The sequence below is a fragment of the Bactrocera latifrons genome, unplaced genomic scaffold (genome assembly GCF_001853355.1).
Source record: "Bactrocera latifrons isolate USDA-ARS-PBARC rearing strain unplaced genomic scaffold, ASM185335v1 scaffold_36, whole genome shotgun sequence".
NCBI lineage: Eukaryota > Metazoa > Arthropoda > Insecta > Diptera > Tephritidae > Bactrocera > Bactrocera latifrons.
The window spans coordinates 1,782,295-1,804,767 of NW_017537001.1; the positions used below are offsets into that span (position 1 = coordinate 1,782,295).

At 35.9% G+C, this 22,473-nt stretch overlaps 1 protein-coding gene across 1 annotated transcript in view; it reads right to left on the reverse strand.

The window, feature by feature from the left end:
• LOC108971853 (myeloid differentiation primary response protein MyD88) overlaps nucleotides 1-22,473 on the reverse strand; it is a 45,731-nt gene that overhangs the window by 10,984 nt on the left and 12,274 nt on the right. The window contains exon 2 of the mRNA XM_018938170.1: nucleotides 17,396-18,213. Coding sequence (XP_018793715.1) covers nucleotides 17,396-17,876 — 481 coding nt within the window. The 5' untranslated portion in view covers nucleotides 17,877-18,213. The remainder of the gene's footprint in view (nucleotides 1-17,395; nucleotides 18,214-22,473) is intronic.

Here is a 22,473-nt window from a genome sequence, read left to right on the forward strand (position 1 = left end):
AAAAAAAAAAAAAAAAAAAAAAAAAAAAAAAAAAAAAAAAATGTCAAAAAGACAAAAAACGTAAAAAAATAAATGAAAAAGAAATTTAATATTATTTAACAACTACAGACAATAAAGACGAATGTGCATAAAAAGGAAATAAAGAAACCAAATAACTTTTATTAAACAAGTTTAGCCGAAACCTTCTACGCGTCGATGCGGATCGTTAAGTAGACTTTTAATATACAAAAACCAAAATAAAAATAAAAGCAAGATAAAACGTTCACTTCGGCTGCACCAAAGCTATAATACCATTCACATATGTAATTCTTCAAGCATAAAAGGGTTTTAAAAGATTTTTATCTTGATTTTGATTGGTCAGTTTGAATGGTAGCCATATGCTATACTGGTCTGATTTGAACAATTCGTTCATAGATTAAACCGTTGCCTTGGAAGACAATCCATATCAAATTTCCTGACAATATCTCATCAAATAATGAACTTGAGTTGGATCGGTCAGTTTGGCAGCTTTTGAATATTTTATTGTGCAAAAAGGGAGAAGTGCAAAATTTCAAGTTGATATCTCAATATATAAAATATACTGACGGATTGACAGGGTAAACTTTTCTGGTTAATCAGTGAAAAACTGTTACAAGTAATTTTCACAGGGTTCTCTTGACGCCAACTTTACTTCATTGAGGGAGTTCTACATTGACCAAAACAAATGGCAGTGCGATGGTGCAAGGTCAGGGCTTTATGGTGGATGCATCAAAACTTTCCAGCCACGCTCTACCAGTTTTTGCTGAGTCATCAAAGATGTGTGTGGCTTAGCTATGTCCTGATGGAAGACAACGCCTTTGCTGTTGGTCAGTTCTGGCGGTTTATTTTTCGATTACTTGCTTCAATCTCATTAGTTGTTGACAGTAAAATGTAAAATCAATTGTTTCACCAGGCTGGATCAGCTCATAGTGGATGATTCCTTTCCAATCCCATCAAACATAACTCAGCATAACTTTTCGGGGCGTCAATCCGGGCTTTGCGACCATTTGTTAAGTTTAACCACGCTTGGACCATGACCCTTTTCGCACATTATTGCCGTACTTGATCCACTTATCGTCTACTGTTACCATTCGCTTCAGAAATGGTTCGATTTCATATCATTTCAGCAAAGAATCGCAGATGTTAATTCAGTCCATTAAATTTTTCACCACCAACACCAACTTCATTTACCCTGTTTATGGTATATTAAAAACCTACATATGTATGTGCGTGTGCCTGCATTTAATGTCAGACTTTGAATGCATTTTCGCCTGCGATTGCTTTTCATATTCAAATCCGAGCATGACCTTAGGCGGGAATTTCTTTGAACAAACTCACTTTTTCGCTAATCGCTTTATATAAAAAAGTGATAAGACAAAGAGAAAAAAAAAAAAAAAAGTAACAACAAGTAAACGATAAAAGTGCATGAAAGCCAGCAAACATAGCAACAAACACTGTTGAGACATATTTAAGTGCATATCGGTATATTTATGCAAGTGTGTCAAACTTGTACCTGTTTACATAGGTCTACACACCTATGCATATCTACCAATTTGTAAGTGTGGGTATGTGTGTCTGTATGTTTTCGGAATACTGATTTCCGTAGTGCTTAAAATTTCTAGTTATTTAAATTCACGTGAGCATTTGTTTGCCAACAGCAAAAACAACATTCGAATGTAGCAAAACAGCACAATCAAAACAAAAACAAAGGAATGATGGCTTAAGCCCAAAAACCCCCGGTAGTTTAATGACATAGTCGTCGAATATTTTTAGATTTACATAAAATTAATTTTTTTTTTTAAATTTTTTTCTCTTTCCAATTAGAGTGAATTATAAATTCATCGATAATAAATTACGAATGACAAAATTATGAATTATGTTCCGGTTTTTATTTTTCTGTTTCAAAGTTATTTGCGTCTTACTTCCTTCCTATTAAAATGGTGCTAGTGAACTAATGTGTACGAGACATTGTTTGTAGATTCGTCATTAAAAGAGTTGCTTTTGTGATTTTGTGTTATGAATATGAAATAAAACAAAATGTTAACTTTGGTTGTATCGAAGTTATAATATTCGTCACAGGTCCATTTCTTAAAGCATACAATTTATAAAATTATCTTTATATTGATTTTGGTCAGTCAGTTTATATAGTCGATATATGACAGAGTAGTCCGAGTGAAAAATAGTCCATGCCAAATTTCGTGAAGATACGTAAGACGTCAAATAAGAAAGTTTTCCATACATGAACTTCATTTGGATCGCTCAGTTTGTTTGACAGCTATATGCTTTAGTTGCATATAGACAAATAAGCAGTTCCTTGGCGAAAAGAAGACGTCAGAAAAATTTCATGTTGATATCTCAAAAGTTGAGAGACTAGTTCCCGTATATCAAAAGGACTAGTTCGCCTAAACTCGTCATTTATATTTATGTATATACTTTATAGGGTTATTCAACTTCGTCGCAAACTTAATATACCTTGTACAGAGAATAAAACTGTAAATAAAACCATAGAAGAATAAATTTACACTTAATATTGAGATAAGATTCCTTTAAGCTGATCCAATCTATTTAACTGCTTCAAGGGTTGTTTGAAACAATAAAACTAGAGGAATACTTCCGATCTTGGGACACAACCAACATGGGGCATACCATATATTTACTTTGAGGTAGTGTTGATGGTGGACAGATCAAAAAGCACCTACTTCCAGGCAAAAGGGAACTTAATAGCTTCGGAGGGATCATCACAGGGCACCTACCCTTAAGATCCTACCTTCAGAAGATGGGAAAAGTGGATTCATTGGAATACAAAGTATGCGCTGAGGATGATTAGGCGCCTGAACATTAACTATGCGAATGCTCGTCCTTCAGCCGGATGAGACGGGACATAATCCACGGCTCCCAATGATCAAATTAAGAGACATTGTTTTTCGTCTTATATCTCGTACAGCTAATCGTTTCATCGACTGCGGTATCGACAGAGGGGTCTCTCATTCGAGGCTGCTTTCTTCCTTTCATTGGGGATGGTTTTTTACGTGGCGGGTTCCAAGCCCAGCGCACAGCCCTGAAGAAAGATGTTTCGTCTTTTCCCTTTAGCTCGTCTTCAAAAGAATGTTTTGCTACCCAGAGAATATTTGGTCTACGACCCCTGCTCAGACAGAGTCACCTTATTGCGGCCACTTGAAGTTTGTCGAATTGAAAGCGAAAAGGTTATAATACGTTTTTACTGATTGGCTTTTGTTTATGTTTTCCTGAGTTCCCTGTTACTCTCCCGCAGATACATTGTAAAAGCGATTGCCAAAAAATTATTAACAAAACGAACACAGTCTATACATTTTGACTCGCATAGTGGTCGCTGTTAAATCAGGTCTAACAAAATATCCAATATAACGTGATATCCAAAAAAAATGTGCAAAATTTGCGCAAATATAAAAAATTTTCGAATCAAATTTGAGATGCTAAATATAGTCTTGAAGGCTAACATTGCTGATTTCTTTTACTGTTATTTTTAGGTAAACTATGGGCGGTCTATACAAGTATCTATGTTTGTACATGTGATTACTTCTAATTCAACATTCTGTCAAATCATGCTCCATTGTATCGAATTGCAGGCCTCAAAGCTGAGCTTCACGTTTATTTTTAATTTTTTTGTGTATCAAAAAAAAAAAAAAAAAAAAAAAATGTTGAACAAACAACCAGCCTGACTCGTGTTGGCATACAAAATAAATTTGTCGCAAACTTTAACAATTTGGTCATGTTATTGTTGACTCCATTGTGATTAGACCATGACCGACGTAAGAAGCTGAGCTTGCCGGCGCACATTTAAGCGATGACAATGAAAAAGCCAAACATGTGCCGTGTGATGTAGCTGAGATTTAGATATACAGTGTGTATGGTATGTATATGTTTTAAAAATTAATAATAATTCATAGATATCTTCTTCTTCTTTCCCTGCATAGGGTTGTGCGCTGGGTTTGGGACCCGCCACGTAAAAAAACCACCCCAATGACAACGCAACAACTGCCTCGGATGAGAGAGCCCACTTTTGATGACGACCAAGGCAAACGAAATAAGGACTAMGARTTGAGGGCATGCACCTGGAATGTCCGGTTCCTTAATTGGGAAGGTGCCGCTGCCCAGCTGGTTGATGTCCTCGTAAAAAAAAATGCATAGATATCAGTTTAGAATTTTGGGCGCCCCACTACTACTATGTGGAAATCTAAGCTAAAAATTTAGCTCGAATTCGGACGCATACCCGTCAGCGGCACCTTCGCAGCCAAGAATATTTGCATTGTTTATTATGACCGCACGTAATTGGTTTCATAAATGATTATCAAGCAGGTATTCGCTCATTTATGATTGTTATGAAAATCAGTGGGTGATAAGATCTATCTTTATCGCATTCGTTTGCTTGGAATTAGTAAACGTGATGACAAAGTACGTTCAAATTAAATTTTATAGTCAATCGCAGGCTTTATCTGCGTGAGGGTGTCTATAATTATAGCAATAAAATATGCAATTAAATATATAATATTACTTTTTTGCGTCATTTTTAATGGCAGTTACATGTTGCTGTAATGAGAATATTTATCATATTGTGTCATTGCAACGGGCTGTTGTGACAGAATTATAAATCAACTGATTAACATCAGAACAATATATTGGGTATTTTGTGGTGAGGGTATTCGGAGTTAGAAATCCCTTATTATTTATTACATAGAAGGTCGTAAAGAGCGATTAAGGTTACTTATTGCTTCAAAGGATGAGAGTCGGCGTAAAATATTTTAAAGGGTGATTAAAACAGTTCTAAATTTTAAAAAAATTTTAAAACTAATATGCACATTTTCGGTATATTTTTTCAAAAAACCAAAAACTTCAAGTTGCTTATAAAAGTTTCTCAAAGTTTGCAGTGCTCAAAGACTCCTGTCGTTCTGGTAAGGAAATAGTACCATACACTTCAGAAAACCTCTCTCTAATAACTAAACTGGCCAAATCACGGTGCCGAACGGTCAACTGAGAGCTTTGAAATTGCCAATTGTAATCACTTTTTTGAAAAAACTTTTATATAAAAAATTATACAATACATATAATTTCAAAAAATATAAGCTTAAAATAAATTCAGTATATGAGTCGAAAAAGGATCTGTTCTGTTCTTCCATTTTTATTGAGGGTGGCGGGTCGCAATAATACGCGAGTACTCGTACTATAAAGTTTTATATAGCGAGCCGTTTGTTTTATGACCGACGCCTGCTGGTAGCCGAACCTCTGCTGAACAGACTCTACAATTAGACTACAAAGAGCTCGTAAACCAAATATGTCGGAGTGGCTCCGCTGACGCTTCCTCTTTTTTAGGCATGACTAGGGTTCACATTGGTTGCTTACCGAGAAGTATTCAAATTTTCAAGGTGCTCGACGACGATGCAAGGGTAAAGGCCCACAACTGTAACTGCTTACTTAGAAGCATGACTATACCACCATAGAGAAGATATGAGTCACCTTGTATAGTAACATTAAAAATATTATTTCACAAGGGGGTGGGTTTCCTAACACTGATGAAGTATTAAAACGCTTACTCAACAGGGTCAATCTAATTTTAGAAAAGAACAATGAGTAGACCGCCTGTAAGTGCCTGCCGTAGTAAGTTTCGAAACCAATACTGGAACAATGAGGACCCCTTCTGTAATTGCAATCTTAGTAAGTGAGTAAGTACGTTTCGAAATGAAGAAATCCAATAACGATACCAAGGCGTTCTTTCATAAAACAATAAATGAGTTGGAAATCTCTCACACCTTACAAGATATCTACGGACCCTATCATTCCTACGTCAACAGCCCCTAATATTATAATTCCAGAAAGCTTCACTGATGTGGTTTTACCTTCTGATCAAGGTTAACCAAGACTGAATCGATTAAAAAATGTTTCTTGATTGATGAATTCTTCCTTATATTCAAGTGAAGTTTGATTTGCATATGTCAATCAAGTCGTCCTTACAGCGCTGTTAATGATGATAATATGGAAAAAGATAAAGAAAATGTGCTTGTAAATCGTAATTTTGGTATCAGAGAGATAACAGACGATGTCAAAATTTCTTAGGGATCAACTCAACAGATTTTGTTTAATGTTTTGGGCATGCTAGACGCGTACGTAGATCTGAATCTATAGTAGAATATTAGAGGTTGTAAAAGAGATGCTTGACAAAATAGCTGTAGACCTACATTCGACAAACGCATTATTATTGATGACAAGACGTGGGTTTACAAATAACACTTCGACATTGTCCCACAATCTAGCGAATGACGCTCCAAATATGAGCCGAAGCGATAAAAACAAAAATTCCTTAAAGGCACTGAAAGTTATGCCAGACGTGGCTTCAACAAGTGTATGGAAAATTGGAAATTGGATTATGAGTTGGTAGGCTTGAAGGCGTTCATTAACATCACTGAAATCCTAGTGTTCTTTGGCATTCTCAAATTGGATTAGATGATATATTGTTTCAGTTTTATTAGCCTCAGCGAAAGTAAGTTCATACTTTCAATTGAGATGTTTTATAATAGAGAGCCTAATGAAGCCTTCGCTTCTAACAAAAATACCCACTCTTCTATTAGTCGGTTTACTTTCCTATTTGTTTCTCAAATAAAATCAGCTTGATAAGATAATTATGTGCTCATTCTGTAAAACCCAGAAGCACAAATAACGGTAACTGACACATTTTATTTGTTATATTTCACAGTCAACGCAGGAGCTGATTGCCCTTTTCACGCCTCAGGGTTGAGAGTTGAAGTTTGTGAACCTCAGAAGAACAGACTGCGTCAATTACGAAGAAATTGGGAAGACGGAAGGTAAACAAAACAAATTCCGCGCAGTGTAAGCGAGAAACACTTGCTGCACATTGCCGATAATTAAATATTTTGACAAGTTCGAGAAACTGCTGCGCACCTTGCTAGAATACAAATGGCCGTAGAACAAAAAATAAAAAAAAAATAAAAAACACAAAAGTAAAATAAAAACAAAAAAATTTAAATACAAAAAAGAAAATTTGAGAAAAAAAAAAATAAAAATAACTTCGGTTGTTTATGCGTTCGGAAGTGTGTGTGTATGTGTGAGGGAGCGTAGCGAAGGGTTGATGGACTTTGCGCACAACTCAGTTGGTAGCCGCCAAATTACGTCAAAACTCACTCGCCCAGCCAGCCTAGCACTGCGGGGAAGTACGGAACAGGTGTAGGGATCTAGGGTAATTTAGTTTGTGAAAATAAACAATAAAACGAATTATTGACTCACGACGATGCGAGCGATTAGCGTAATCCGTTGCTAGCACAAAGCGTGAACAGAACATGCTTAATTAATGGATCTGCAGTAAATATTTATGTATTTGCGTGTATATGGGTGTGTTTGTGAGTGCGTGTATGTGCATTTTTAGTGTCTGCGCTTTAGCACTTGCTATTAGCTTTGTTGTTGCTATTTTAATTGAGAGCATAGCACTTTCAAGTGCGCGAAAGATATCTGCATACATATGTATATATTTCTAAGTACATGTGTGAATATGTATGTGTGTATGTGATTGAAAAAAGCGAGCTGCAAATCAAAAGTGCACGGATGTTGCGAATTTTCAGCAGAAATTTTATGTCATTTCCACGCGCATTCGCTGCTGCCTAGTATCCATTGTTGCCTCTAATTTGCTTTGTTTTGGCTTTATTGTTATTGTCATGTCAATTTGGTTTCTATGCCATAAACAGGGTAGACTGAGTTCATCAAGAAGTTTGTAATACCTAGAATATAGTTTTTTAGATAGCCATAAGAACTTTTGCAGACATCCATTGCTTTTCAAGAAACTGCTTATTTGTCGGCACCGCCGATATCAGATCACTACAGCATGTAGCTGGTAAACAAACTGAACAAATTTTGGCATGGTACAAGATATCTTCATAAAATTTGCCATAGGTTATTGCCCAAGGCAGCGGTATAATCTCCGAGTAAATTGCTTAAATCGGACCACTATATGATATAACTGCCATATAAATTGATCGATCGAAATCAAATCATTTTCATTTGACGAGATATCTTCACGCAATTTTGCTCGAATTATTGTCTAAGGTATCTGTACTATATTCGAAGAAATCGTTTACATTGCACCACTATATCATATAGCTGCCATACGAACTGATTGATCAAAATCATGTACTTGTATGGAGAACTTTCTTATTTGACGAGATACCTTCACGAAATGTGGTACCATTTATTGTCTAAGATAGCGGTACAATAGCGGAAGAAATCGTTCAGATTGGGCCAGTATAGCATACAGCTGGCATACAAACTGATCAAGCAAAATCAATTGTGGTGAGATTTTTTATATGTGAAGGGTATTTTAGCATCGCTACAACCGAAGTTAAATTTTTTTAGTTTTCATTGTTTTTGTTATACTATTTTGTTGCTGTTTTTTTTTTGTGAACATTTTTATGGTTTTTTGCTTTGGTAATTTTTATGTGTTTATTTTCATGTTCCTGTGTACAAATAGGTGTATATATGTATGTATGTGTATGTGCAATGTACGTATATTTAAACATATATATACGAGGTGTGTTCAAAAAGTATCGCGAATTTCGAATTTTTTGTGGCGTTATGGTGGTACTCATGTCTCTCACTTATGCCGACAAGCTCKRCCATTTTGAATGTTCATTTAATTGTTGACAGCTGCTTTGCTTGCAAAAAAATGGATCAAAGAACCTGTATCAAATTTTGTGTGAAAAACGAAATTAAGTGCGCGGATTCATTTCGAATGTTGACTATGGCATACGGAGAAGCTACCATGGACCGAAGCAACGTTTATCAGTGGTACAAAATGTTCTAAGAAGGCCGAGAAGATGTGACAAAAATTGGCTTTTACACCACGATAACACCCCTGCTCACACATCGTTGCTTGCGCGCGACTTGTTGGCCAAAAACAACACACTAATGATGCCGCAGCTACCGTAATCCCCAGATCTGGCCCCCTGTGACTTTTTCTTGTTCCCTAAACTGAAGAGGCCCATGAAAGGACGACGTCACGCTTCTCTTGATGAGATAAAGACGGCATCGAAGGAGGAGGTGAAGAAGATAAAAAAAATGATTTTTTCAAATTGCTTCGAAGATTAGAAAAACCGTTGGCACAAGTGTATAATATCTCATGGCGATTACTTTGAAGGGGGCAAAAGAGATATTCATGAATAAATAAATAATTTTTGAAAAAACACAAAGTTAGCGATACTTTTAGAACACACCTTGTAGTCTTCAATATATTTGTTGTATGCATTTTCTAGGTACATCTGTTGTTGTATAGAAATAGATTAGAGTACATACATATGTATATACCATATATGTATGTACATATATTAATGTTTGCATGTGTGTTAGTGTTTTTGTAAAATAAATTGCCGGTGCACATATTTTAACACTTTGCCTTTGTTTTGGCTTCGGGGGCTCTTTTTTGATATTTTATTGACTGGCTGCCTCAATTTAATAGCTCGAGTTGAGCAAATCTCGGTTGTTCCACATAATTCGCATTATCAGCATGATTTGTCGTCGGACAGAGCTGCAAAACAAGCATACACACATACAAAAACATACATAAACACATATCCACACATATACTCATATACATACGTATATGTATGTGTATATATATAAGCATTAAATTTGTTGCCATCGGCTGGTCAATTTGGCTCAGTGTAAACAATTACAAATCATTCAATGTCATAGGCGGACAACAACAACAATAATGTCAGCAAGAGCAACTAAATATCGACAATAACAATAACGAAAAGCATTTAAAATACTGAAATGCGTGTACTTTGTCGGTGTGTGTGTGTGTATGTGGGCATTAACAATCGTTATGTGCGGCATTGTACATTTGTACATACGCACACATGTACACACGTATAAACGTATATTAATGGCGCGCAAAATTTGTTTGATGGAATTACTTTATTGCGAAAAGTTCGGAGAAAGTGTCTGACGCAAGCAATTTATGTTTGTATGTGCTTCGCTTTAGGGCATAAAAAATACATTCATCCGTAAATATGTTTACATGTATGTATGTATGTGTGCCTGTACAAAATTTTAATTTATCGCACAAAGCAGTATTGAATAATATCGCAAACATATGTATATACATATGTAAGTAGTACATACATACTATATGTATTCATACGAACAATCATGTGCAAAATATTAGCAGCGCTGTTTTTAAATAGAGTTAAGATGGGAATAATAAATTTTTTTTCTCAGCAGCTTGTATCTCAAAGCTTGTCAGTGTTCCCACTTAAAAAATTTCAGGAAGTTTCAGACGAAAAAAAAAAATATATACTTCTCAAATAAAAAAGTTTCCTACAAGAATTTCATTTTGGTTGCTCTGAACAATTTTTTGGGATATTGTACCTTTTTTCTGGACAATAATCTACGCCAAATTTTATGAGGATATCTCGTCAAATAAAAAAGTTTATATACAAAAAATTTATTTGACCGATCGGTTTCTATGGCAACAATATGCTATAGTGATCCGAATTGAACAATTTATTTTGATATTGTACCTTTGTCTTGAACAGTCATTCGTGTCAAATTTCGTGAAGATATCTTGTCAAATGAAAAAATTTCAATACTACAGTTTAATTTTTATACTCTCGCAACAAAGTTGCTAAAGAGAGTATTATAGTTTTGTTCACATAACGGTTGTTTGTAAGTCCTAAAACTAAAAGAGTCAGATATAGGGTTATACTAAAGTGATCAGGGTGACGAGTAGAGTTGAAATCCGGATGTCTGTCTGTCCGTCTGTCCGTCCGTGCAAGCTGTAACTTGAGTAAAAATTGAGATATCATGATGAAACTTGGTACACGTATTTCTTGGCTCCATAAGAAGGTTAAGTTCGAAGATGGGCAAAATCGGCTCACTGCCACGCCCACAAAATGGCGGAAACCTATAAAATGTCATAGCTAAGCCGTAAATAAAGATATTAAAATCAAATTTGGCACAAAGGATCGCACTAGGGAGAGGCATATTTGGACGTAATTTTTTTGGAAAAGTGGGCGTGGCCCCGGCCCTACTAACTTTTTTGTACATATCTCGAAAACTACTATAGCTATGTCAACCAAACTGTATAGAGTCGTTTCTTTTAGGCATTTCCATATACATTTCAGAAATGGAAGAAGTCGGACAATAACCACGCCCACCTCCCATACAAAGGTTATGTTGAAAATCACTAAAAGTGCGTTAACCGACTAGCAAAAAACGTCAGAAATACTAAATTTTACGGAAGAAATGTCAGAAACCTCAATCTCAGGAATTACTCAACCGATTTCAATGAAATTCGGTATATAATATTTTCTTAATACCGTGATGACATGTACCGAATATGGGTGAAATCGGTTCACAACCACGCCTGAAATCTCGATTATCACTTTATCATGCGAGAGTATAAAATGTTCGGTGACACCCGAACTTAGCCCTTCCTTACTTGTAACCGATCAGTTTGTATGACAGTATATATAGTCTGTGTTAAATTTCAGACCAATATCTCAATTGAATAACTCGTACCCATATAAATGACCTTTACTAAGCAAATATTGTAATTATGTCAACACGGCAACACTGTTTCCAATCTCGAAAAAATCTTTATTTTTAAAAGCTTCGCCTAATAACCTGATAAAAAAAACATATATTTATTGCGTCTCGTTTAAGTAGTATTTAACAGTTCACTGCTATTAATTTACACACAAGTGTTTGCAAGTACACCCATTCGTAATTGTATTTAAATAGATTAATCCCACTGGAAAAACATGCATTAGTCATAGCTTAGGCACATATGTAGTATATATACTTATATTGAAAGTTTTAAGCTGTAAAGATACTCGTCACGAGCAAACCATAGATATAAGATCTGATCAAATATGAGTCGGACTGGTACATTAAAACTGCGCGCACAAACCGAATCAATAAAATTTTCGTTCAAGATAAGCGAACCTTTTTATGGATATGTGATCTCTTTATGCCAATTAGTACTCGTATGTTTAGACAGCTGTCTGTTTTTTACGCGAAAATTTTGTCTGGCGAATTTACCATGACAAAAAAATTAACAACGAGTTTGCTTGAAATTTTGTGTTTTCAAAGGAATCACGTCTACGTATTCGAGAAACGCAAAGTATTCAGTGAAGGGCGTCAACCAAAACTTGGCTCATGTGAGTTGTCCATCAACATCTCTTAATTGCGATAACTTGGAACAGCTTAAAGAAATAGTACCTGAAACTGACATTAGAGGAAAAGTAAAAGATCTCAATGTAGTTCATGAATCGACTCCATCGTGATTTATGTTTAGGTTATAAAGTATGTGACCAAAATATTTTCCAGCTCCGACATCACGTAGGGGCCACAAAAGAAACACTTCCAAAAATTAACCGAAACCGAAAAATCAAAAATTCATTGAAGGCACTGAAGGCCCCCCCAGCCGAGGCTTGTTATAACTGGTATGGAAAATTGGATTAAGTGTCGGTGTGCTTGTATTGACTCAGGCGCCTATTTTGAAGACGAAGGTCTAATTGCGTAGTTTTTTTGACAGTCCGGATCAAATTTGATCATATGGTATATATACCTTTATGCCAAATAAAAAAAAATATATTTCAAGTTTTTCCGTTGCAATGATTCCACCTCATAATTTACCTTGTAAAAATCACATTTTCGAAATTCCATGGAATTTCCTTAAACTTGTTTCCATACATTTCCTACAGGGTTCACTTTTTGCCCGCAAGCCTATACGTTTGCATTAATTCTACTTTTTCCTGCATATTTGTTTATTGCTTAGCAATGATTTATATTATTTTTAGATTTTCACTCATATGTGTTCTCGAATTACGCTGTGACAATTATACTGTCCTTCTTCATGCATTTTGTGTGTGTCTGTTGACATATTAATCTGGTGACGCTGCGTGGAGCCGTGTTATTCGAAAGTCATTGAGCCATGCAAAATTTGTTAAGTCCCACAACAGTTGGAGTTGGAGTCGCTAATCATTGCCGCACGGCCCGAAAACTCGGCCGAGCGCTGAGCCATGAGCAGACACATACACATGTACATGTGTGTATGCATGTAGCTTAATGAGGCGTGCAAATAAWAGCGCGTCRCCAACGTCACCGCATCCAAATTGACACCAACTAAAGTCGAAGCGGTGAAATGTGACTGGGAGAGAGTGCGGTATGTACATATGTATATATGTTTGTGTGCGTGTGCGTTGAAGAATGCTGACAACGAGACTGCGCCTGTCTCTTATACACATCTTATATATGTTTGTGTGCGTGTGCGTTGAAGAATGCTGACAACGAGACTGCGCCGTATGTAAATTTGCAYGGCTGTTGCGTCTGTCATTCTGTTTTATTTAATTTTTGTTTGTTTGCTGCTCATTTCGGGCTTTTGTTGGCTGTGTGTTTAATCTTACGGCCGGCGGCGGAGCTAAATTTGGCTTAAAGTGAGTGCTCTTTTCGCTTTTGTTTCGTGATAAATCGTGTATACAAGTTTGTATAGATGTCTGTATTTGTTTGAGCATGTGTGTATGTTTGTATGTAAGCAGATAAATGTAGAACGTCAAGTGATTTTCGACAAAAAACGACAAACAATGAGATGAACAGACGAATGCGAAACAGTGGCGGATTAACAAAGGGGTGGGGGAGGGAACCAAAMAAAAAAAAAAAAAAAAGCAAGAAGCAGTGCTACCTTCGGCTGCAACGAATCTACAATACCCCTCACAGGCGCTATTCTTTTAGCATTAAAGGGGATAAAAAGATTTTTATTTTGATTTTAAACGATCASYTTGYATGGCAGCTATATGTTATAGTCGTCGGATCTGAACAATATTTCCGGGGATTGTAGCATTGAGTTAGACMATTATATACGCCAAATCTTTTGGAGATACCTTGTAAAATAAAAAAGTTTTCTGCACAAGGACTTTTAATCAATTAGTTTGTATGACAGCTAAATGCTATAGTGGTCTGATCTGAATTTTCTAGCGTTGCCTTTGTCTATAGKCCTTGTCAAATTTCGTGAGGATATCTCGGAGTTGAAAAGGTAACAAGGACTTGATTTTTTTGTATGGCAGCTATATGGTATAATGGTCCGATATCGACGAATGAGCAGATTCTTGGTTGGAAATGGAGATGTGTAAAATTTCAGTCCGATATCTCAAAAACTATGGGCTATTTCACGTATATACATACATACCTACAGATTAGATAGGCAGGCATGTACTAAATCGACTCAGGTTGTCTCACCTCGTCCCCCGGTTGTGGGTATAATTAGATATTTTATTTTTTCTTAGTTAAGTGAAGTATGTTTTTGTATGTGTGTGTATGTGTGTGTACAAGTGTTTTAGAGTTTTAGTAGCGTGCACAAAAAATTAGTTCAAATTAGTATGTATGGCTTTCTACTCTCTATAAGCAGATAGAGAGTACATACATATGTATGTATGCAYGTTTGYATTTAAAATTCTAAGTAAAATGCAGCCGTATATAAATAAGTATTTGAGCATGTTTACTTTGTTGAAAAACAAAAACAATTTCTGCGTTAGTATTTTATTATCAACACTGTTGGTGATTTCTTTATTTTTTAGTAAATATTATTTTATTGCACAGAAAACAATGACTTTATTTACACAAACAGTATAAGACTGCTAAAAAGCCGCGCAAACAAGATGCGTCAATATAGTTTTTTTTTTTTTATAATAAAACAGTATTAATTTAATCTTATTTTTTTTAATTTTTATATTTGTTTTTATTTTTCTTTATTATTATTTTTTTTTTTTTTAAGTCACGTGTTTCAAATTGCAGCACATATGGTTTATTATGATTAATCACATCCGCACTAATAATATACTAATAAATTCTGCGATAATCCGATTATCTCTACTATGGATTTTAGAATGTCGCTATGATACCTTCAACTTTGCTAGTACTCTTTATTTTCAATATAGTTTATATGTATATTATTTTGCTTTTCCAGGGGTTTTGCCGAGCTTCTTCTCATACTTGAGATGTTTATCTTAATGTGTTGGAAAGCACAATTTCAAAAATAGTTTTGGTCTTTTTTAAACACTTTCCTCCTTTAACTTACAGAAAAATKAAGAGATTTGAAATTTTAACCTATGACCATTTGAAAAGACTTTTGTTGTCTAACTTTCCAGAATATACGTTTTTCAGTAATCAAAACATCTGAGCGTCGTGCGACCAAAYCATGGACGAGAATATCACCTTAGGTCTATTGTGCCCTCTCCTAAATCACAAACTTTCACCTAGCCCCATCATATAATGTCCAATATATCTATACTTAGCAGTACGTGTTAGTGTGGCGATTTGATCCCTATTTAGGAACATGCATCCTATGGCTTTTTTCCTGCGTCTGCAGATTGCTCAGTCAATTAGCAGGTGTTCTGGAGTTTCAGGCTCCCTGTCGTARAACCGGAAATTTGCGTAAGAAGCTAGGTCCATGTTATATAAGCCCTTTTCCAGCTTGGAGTGACCATTGTGGTATGCGACAAGTAGCTTGATTCCTAGGGAGATTGGCTCATCAGCGAATTTATTTATAGCCTGTGACAGGGCACCAAGAGAAGGTGCACTTGTTTACTTTCTTCTACACTATTTAGCCGTTTTCTACCCTCCTGCATCAGTAGCGCTTAGGTCTCATAGGCAGATGTTGGCCTAAGTGCCGTTTGACTGTCGCCAAGTTCGTTGCGATAGTYGCRTTGGAGGTTTSTCTCTACGTACCRACTTATGSCAAAGCAAAKATCATACTASTAAATACCAATAAAAKACATACTACCMGCAATTTTAGCCTGAAGACTGTCTTCAACATTTTTCGTACTACGGAACGAATAAATCGGTTGAAATCCAAGCTTTTACAAAGAAATTTGCCACAGTTACAGCAATAAAATTCTATACTTTTGAAACAACCTTTTCTATATATTCAGTTACTCAAACATATTTCATATAAAATATAAATTTTAAGCCAGTATAATTCTAAAAACAAAATATTTATACCAGCTGTCATTTAAGGGTTAAGGCGCGCATTCCCCCTGCAATATTGTATACAAAACTTCAATAACTTTTGCTGTTTTTGTTACTTTATAATGAAAAATAAAACAAGAAAAAATGCCCAGCCAATTTTGGGCGTAAAAAGCATTTACCAGCAATTTGCATTTGCAGCCGCTTATTGAWTTCGCAAAAATTAAATGGTTAATTAATTCAATGATCTCCGAAATCTTGTGTCGCAGTGAATATAAAATTGTAATGCAGCACGTTCACATTGCGTCATCTCGCATGGAGAGTCGGTGACTAATTTTATTGTGAATGAGAGCGATCGCCAGTGAATTTGAAAAGTGAAATTCATAATTAGATTGCAGAGTACTTATTGTTAGTTGGGCTTCAATGTGTAGGAAATGTATTTTTTGCTTTATTTTAGTTTTTGGAGTTTTGATCTGTTCGGTGAACTGGGAAARGAAACTCAAAAAGGTTCAATGAAATTAAAGGTGATTATTTGCTTTTAYCTAGCTGTAGCCAACTTGAGGCATGTATATGAGTAGGTGATATTTTTTTAGGGAGAGAACTTCAAAATGGTAACAACGAAATTTCTTTCGCAAAATGTTTGTGCCTCTGATAAAATCTGCCTAAGCATAGGCAAGGTTTTATCATAAATATTTTGTAAGGGTTCTAGAAAGTAAATATAAGCAATTTTTAGGTTATGAGGTATTCTAAGAATGTTAAAAATGAACATAAAAATAAACTGTAAACTCGGAAATTAGTTCCAAACGATTTTATATCAAATGTGGTAACATTTTTTTTTCTACAAATTTAGTCACCTCACTGGAAATCGTGAGACTTCCGTACATTTACTACACCTAACCCTCCTACATGCAACATTATAGCATCGATTGTCAGGGTGGAGAACGCAATCGATGCGCAAGGTGGCAACTGCGCAGCGCATTATGTCATCATGACTGGCTGAGCGTCATAGGAGCCGTTCGCATAATTCACCACGCCAACACATGGTCATTAACCACATGAGGCGCGTAATAAAGGTTATGTGGCTTTCACCGCACTCGTTTTTTGTTGTTGTTCCACAAGAATGCGAAAATTATTTACTTGACGTTTTTCATTACAATAACCTTGCAAAGTGTTTGTGCACACATAATATGCCTGACAACGGGCAAACAGAAAGAAGGAAATATAATTAGCGGGTTTTAAATATAGAACACGTGCCCAGGGGATGCCTGCGCCGAGCAAACTTAAGCGCCGCGCCCAACGCCCTACGCAACTCTTAAATGCTAGCTTTCGGGGAAATGTAGGTAGATGGAGGAGTATGATGTGCTTGCTTGTGACTCACCCATATTCTCGTAAATGTCATCGCTGACATCCCAGCGATCGATGATGCCGAGGTACTGTTGCAGCCGTGCAAATGTCGCTGTCTGCGGCCGATGTGAACACCACTCACGCAGCACGGCGCGCATTGGGTCATCATTGTTGCTGCTGCAGAAGCTGCGCACCTCAGCCAGCTCCGCCACACCGCGCCAATCGCGCTCGTARCCATCTTCGGAGCGCAAGATCTTGCGRCAATTCAGCAGCTGCGACAATTGTAGGCGTGTATTGGTGCTTAGCTCCTGCAGCGGCGTCTCCACGAACAGGCCGATGTCGGCGCTGTTCACTTCCGCAGCCGGCGAGTCCATTGACGTCGATAGGCTGGCATTGTAGGTGGAGGAGGTGGTTGACGACACCGAACCGGGTGTGCTAACGCCGACGGAGGGCATGGACGGCATGCGATTGTTAATATTTGGTATTGAGATGGCCAGGCGTTGTTGTTGCACCATATTTGAGTTGTTTTTGTTATAAAATATTTTGTTTTTGTTTTTGGTTTACAGTTTTGGTTGTTAACCTGATATTTTTGCTTTGGTTTCTGTCAAAAATTGTTGCTGTTTTTGTTGTTGTTGTTGTCGTCGTTGACCGGGTTTACGGTTATCGCTGAGAGGTGGTGGTTGCTGGTGGTGTAGAATACTGCACGCGAGTTTATTGCCTCGAAACGTTCAACGAACGCTCACGACGAATACACAAACACACACATACGACTTCTGCAGCGGCGTCGTTGACGGCGTCGTTGACGGCGGCAGCGCTGCGTCAGCAAAGTGACTCCGGCGGTGACACGTTTGACTGCAAGTAAAAGAGACGGGGAATGAATATGGCAATCAATCAAATTATTATTTAGGCTGCATAATCTGAATAAATAGAACTAACAATAACAACAACAATCACMACGAGAGCAATAAATTCATTGCACTGATAAGCGCTAATCTAATTTCCATGTGTTAAAGTGACATGATTTATTCGTTGATCAGACGACAGCGTCAAAGATTACCGCCGACAGACACACACACACGCAGGCTCATAAGTAGGTAAATACTTAGCAAATTGTGATTAAACGATTTATATTATCTTAGAACTGATTCGTTTAACGACATATCAGGCTCACGTATATTTTGGATTATTATTAGATCGTCTATAAATTTTACAGCGTTATTTAAAATTATTACAATTTTCTAATCTACTAAAGTATAAGTACTTAACTTTACCTAGTTGACTATTTTTGGAGGCCAGATGTGTGACTGTGTGACAAGCTTCTTCTCCCACTGGAGTGCTTATGATATCCGTCCATACATGTTTCAAGGCAACAAAAAAACATTTTAAGACGGAACATTTGTTGACTTGTTTCTTAATAATTGAAATTTCTAATGTTCGAAATTTTCGGTTTTATACCTGAGCACCAGTAGATGTTACTCGAACTCACCTCACTTTTGTGGTGAACGCCTCGACATTATTCGACAACAAAGGAGCTTATGTATAAGCTTCAAAGTCTCCTTCTAAAGCCTAAATACTTTTGGAGGTTTTTACCTTGGCTTGCTGTCTGCTGACTACTGTTAGAAAACACGCTCTTTATCATAGTCGGTCTAGGTTGCTCTTAGATCTAATCGGTTATACGACAGCGGTAGGTTATGTCATTCCGATTTATTCGAATTCGTTAAAACTAAAAAATGAYATGAATTCGCGATAAAACAGATTGACAGTCGAAGAGAGCCAGCTGATTCACAACTGACGTTCCTGATAATCAGTAGGCGCAATARTTATTGTTTCGCGAAAATTATAAAATAATTTACTGCCATCTTAAATGACTCGATCAGATAATTTTAAATAACCGTGACATCACACTAATTTTACGAGGAGTTCTGGATAATTAAATGCATTTTTCAGAGGACTTAAGCGGCATACTAATGTGAGCAAAAAAATAGTCAGACTTTTTAATTCAAATTTGGCGCGAAACTCGAAATATCTTTTTCTAGAACTAGAAGCATCGGAATAATCTTTTTTAAGTTGGTGTGACTGTCATTGACATCTGTGGCAAATGTCACATCAAAATCATTATTAATGTTTAGTATATGGTTGTCTTTCTAAAGTACATAATTAATAACGTAATTATTCAACAAAGATGTTCCATTAAATTTTTGTGTGYGGAATGAAATTTCTGGTGTCGAAAATTTTGGAAAAGTCGCTAATWATTATTATTTGTAGCGACCAAGTCCTTTTGATTGGTACGCGTTGACGACGAGCCACGTCCAGGACGGCAATCAACAACTGATGATCAACACGTTAATAATACCAAGGAATTAGGGGGGAGTCAGAGCTCTTACTGGCATCGTTGGAATATCAGAAGGATCAGTAAAAACAATTTAGAAAGATCATTTGGGCCTAGAAAAGTAAAAGAGCGATAGTTCGAAAAATTATTAAATTTTTTCGAAAAAGAGTGCTGCGTTAACATCTGTGAAACAATGCTTTCCGACTAGGATGTCATGAAATGGATTATTATTGTTTATGAGTCTTGGATTTATGTTTATGACCTAGAAACAGACGATTAATCGGACGAAAATGAGGCAAATGTGAGTCGAAACCGAAAACACCACGTCAAATCAGGTCAAAAATTAATCTTTAWGATGACAATTGTCTTCTATTATCGAGCTGTAGTGCACTAAACCTGTCAACAAAGAATACCAATGCATCGTTTGCGCGAAGMTATTCATAAAAATAGAACAGAATTATGGGCGACAACTCTTGCACTACGATGATGCACCGTCGCATACTGCATTGCTTCTTCGTGAGAATGTCAAATTTTCAACTAATATCGTGCCAYCGTATTCGTCTGRTTTAGCTCCRTGTGACTCCTATSAATTCAGAAAATTCAAGCGATTGTTAAATAAATAAWTAAATAAACCGTGTTGGCACAWGTGTATTGGGGCCAAGTGGAACTACTCAAGGGGGACGACATGGATTTCAGTACTTTAAAATTATGAACAAAGTCTTATTATTTTCTGCCTATAGCAGTATAACAATTTTAATAAGGTGAGAATTATGAAAATTATATGATATTAGAAATACCAAAGTTTGAGGTTAAGATCGTATAAACGAAGGCAGCAAACTGGTTTTTTATCACAAGAAAATTTGTTATGGATTGGAATCGGTTAAAACCTCTTTTAGGTTCACCTGATTAGAAACTATTTTTAAGAACAATTTTTTCATTAAAATTGTTTATTGAGCTACCCTAGCACACTGTGACTCAATTTATATTACACTGATTTTCAAATACAAACACTCGTAGCCTTTGTTCGTATAATGGTGATTTGTAAAAATAATATTGATTTGTGCGCTTATCTGATCAAATTCAGCATTGGACTATGAACTAAAGTCAAATGTTGTTTTTTTAATTTTTATGTCATAAGTACGTGCTCGAATTTCGTGGACGTTAGAACGATATAATTAAGAGGAAATTCGGTAGCTTTAGGCACAATTGCCGGCTGATATTTTTCTACTTTAAGTTCGTTGATTCTAAAAATTATTAAACATATTTTCGTATTTAAGGTTGTTAAAAGCAAAGTGAGAAAATTATTAAAAAAAATACTAATATCTAATTCTATTTAATTTATGATAGTTGACTAGTGACACAAAAAATTTGTGGTTTTCTTTCAAATGCGAAATTTCATTCACGACTCTCATAAGAGGCACTTGAAAGCTTTATCGCTTTTATTTAATATAATATTATAATACATGTGTACTTATGCAGATCATATAATTTATAATAATATATAATATAGGTTTATAAACATGTATGGCACACATGTATGATAAACTCGTGTAGTGCGGACAGCTGACGATGCGATAAAATATATTATGTACGCGTCGTAAATTAAATACGCACACATATATTTGAACACTAATGAGACATACGTATTTCTCTAATCGTTAATTAAATAATGCTAAATTTATATAGACATATGTACATAAATATTTGATACCCATATAAATGTACATTACTACATTAGGGTGGTTGACTTTGTGACCGCCAAACCGAAGAAATAAGAAWATATTGCTGCAGTGCTTATGAAAATATTGAAAGCCGTAAAGAAGATTAAAATAAAATGTAAAGAGTGTTTTTAGCGTTATGAACCCGCTAGCGGAATAGCTGTCCAAATAATCACATAGGTTTGACATACTGTTATTAATGAGATAAGGCAGAAAAAAGTTATGAAAATTGGAATGATAGCATGGCTGTCATAAGAAATATTCTTTGAGGCGGCTAAAAATTATTTGGAAAACAGCGGCTGAGAAGTTTTGWCTCACCTGCCTTATAGCCCAGACTTGGCGCCTTTTGTCTACTATTTTTTCGGTCGATGCAGAACACTCTCACTGGAATAAGGCTCTCTTCAGGACAGAGTATCAAAAATTGGCTTGATTCAGTTCTTTTGAGATGGAATCCACAAAGTGCCAGAAAAATTGGCAAATCTTATAGTTTCAAACRGTCAATACTTTGTAAAATTCAGTATTTTTTCTTAAAGGAAAGGACAAATTTACTACACTTACGACCACCCTAATAATGCGCACACAAATTGGCAARCTCATCAATACAATATATACATACGTATGTATGTATGTATGTGTGCGTGCAATTAAACTGCTGATGACTAAGAACTAGTATAGAGCGGTATTCATACCAATTAAAGTTAGTTTGTTAAATAACAATCTAGTCACATTTACAGGCAGCGAAGCGTTTGACTCCGAAGTGCGCTGTCTAAGCTGATGTAAGCTAAAACAAATACGACACTCATACATATGTAAATATTCAGACGCATTTCCCTTTGCGGGCAAATTTAAATAAAAACATACACAGATACATACATTTTGGTAAAACCGCAATAACTGGTTTGAAAAAAAAAATAAAAATAAAAATTAAAAAGCAACAACAACAATAAAATATGAGTGATAGCCTCATTACCCATCGCTGAATTATTATGAATATACACACACTTACGTACGTGGTATTTTGCACTGTATTTCTGGTTAACATACATACATACATATATATATGTG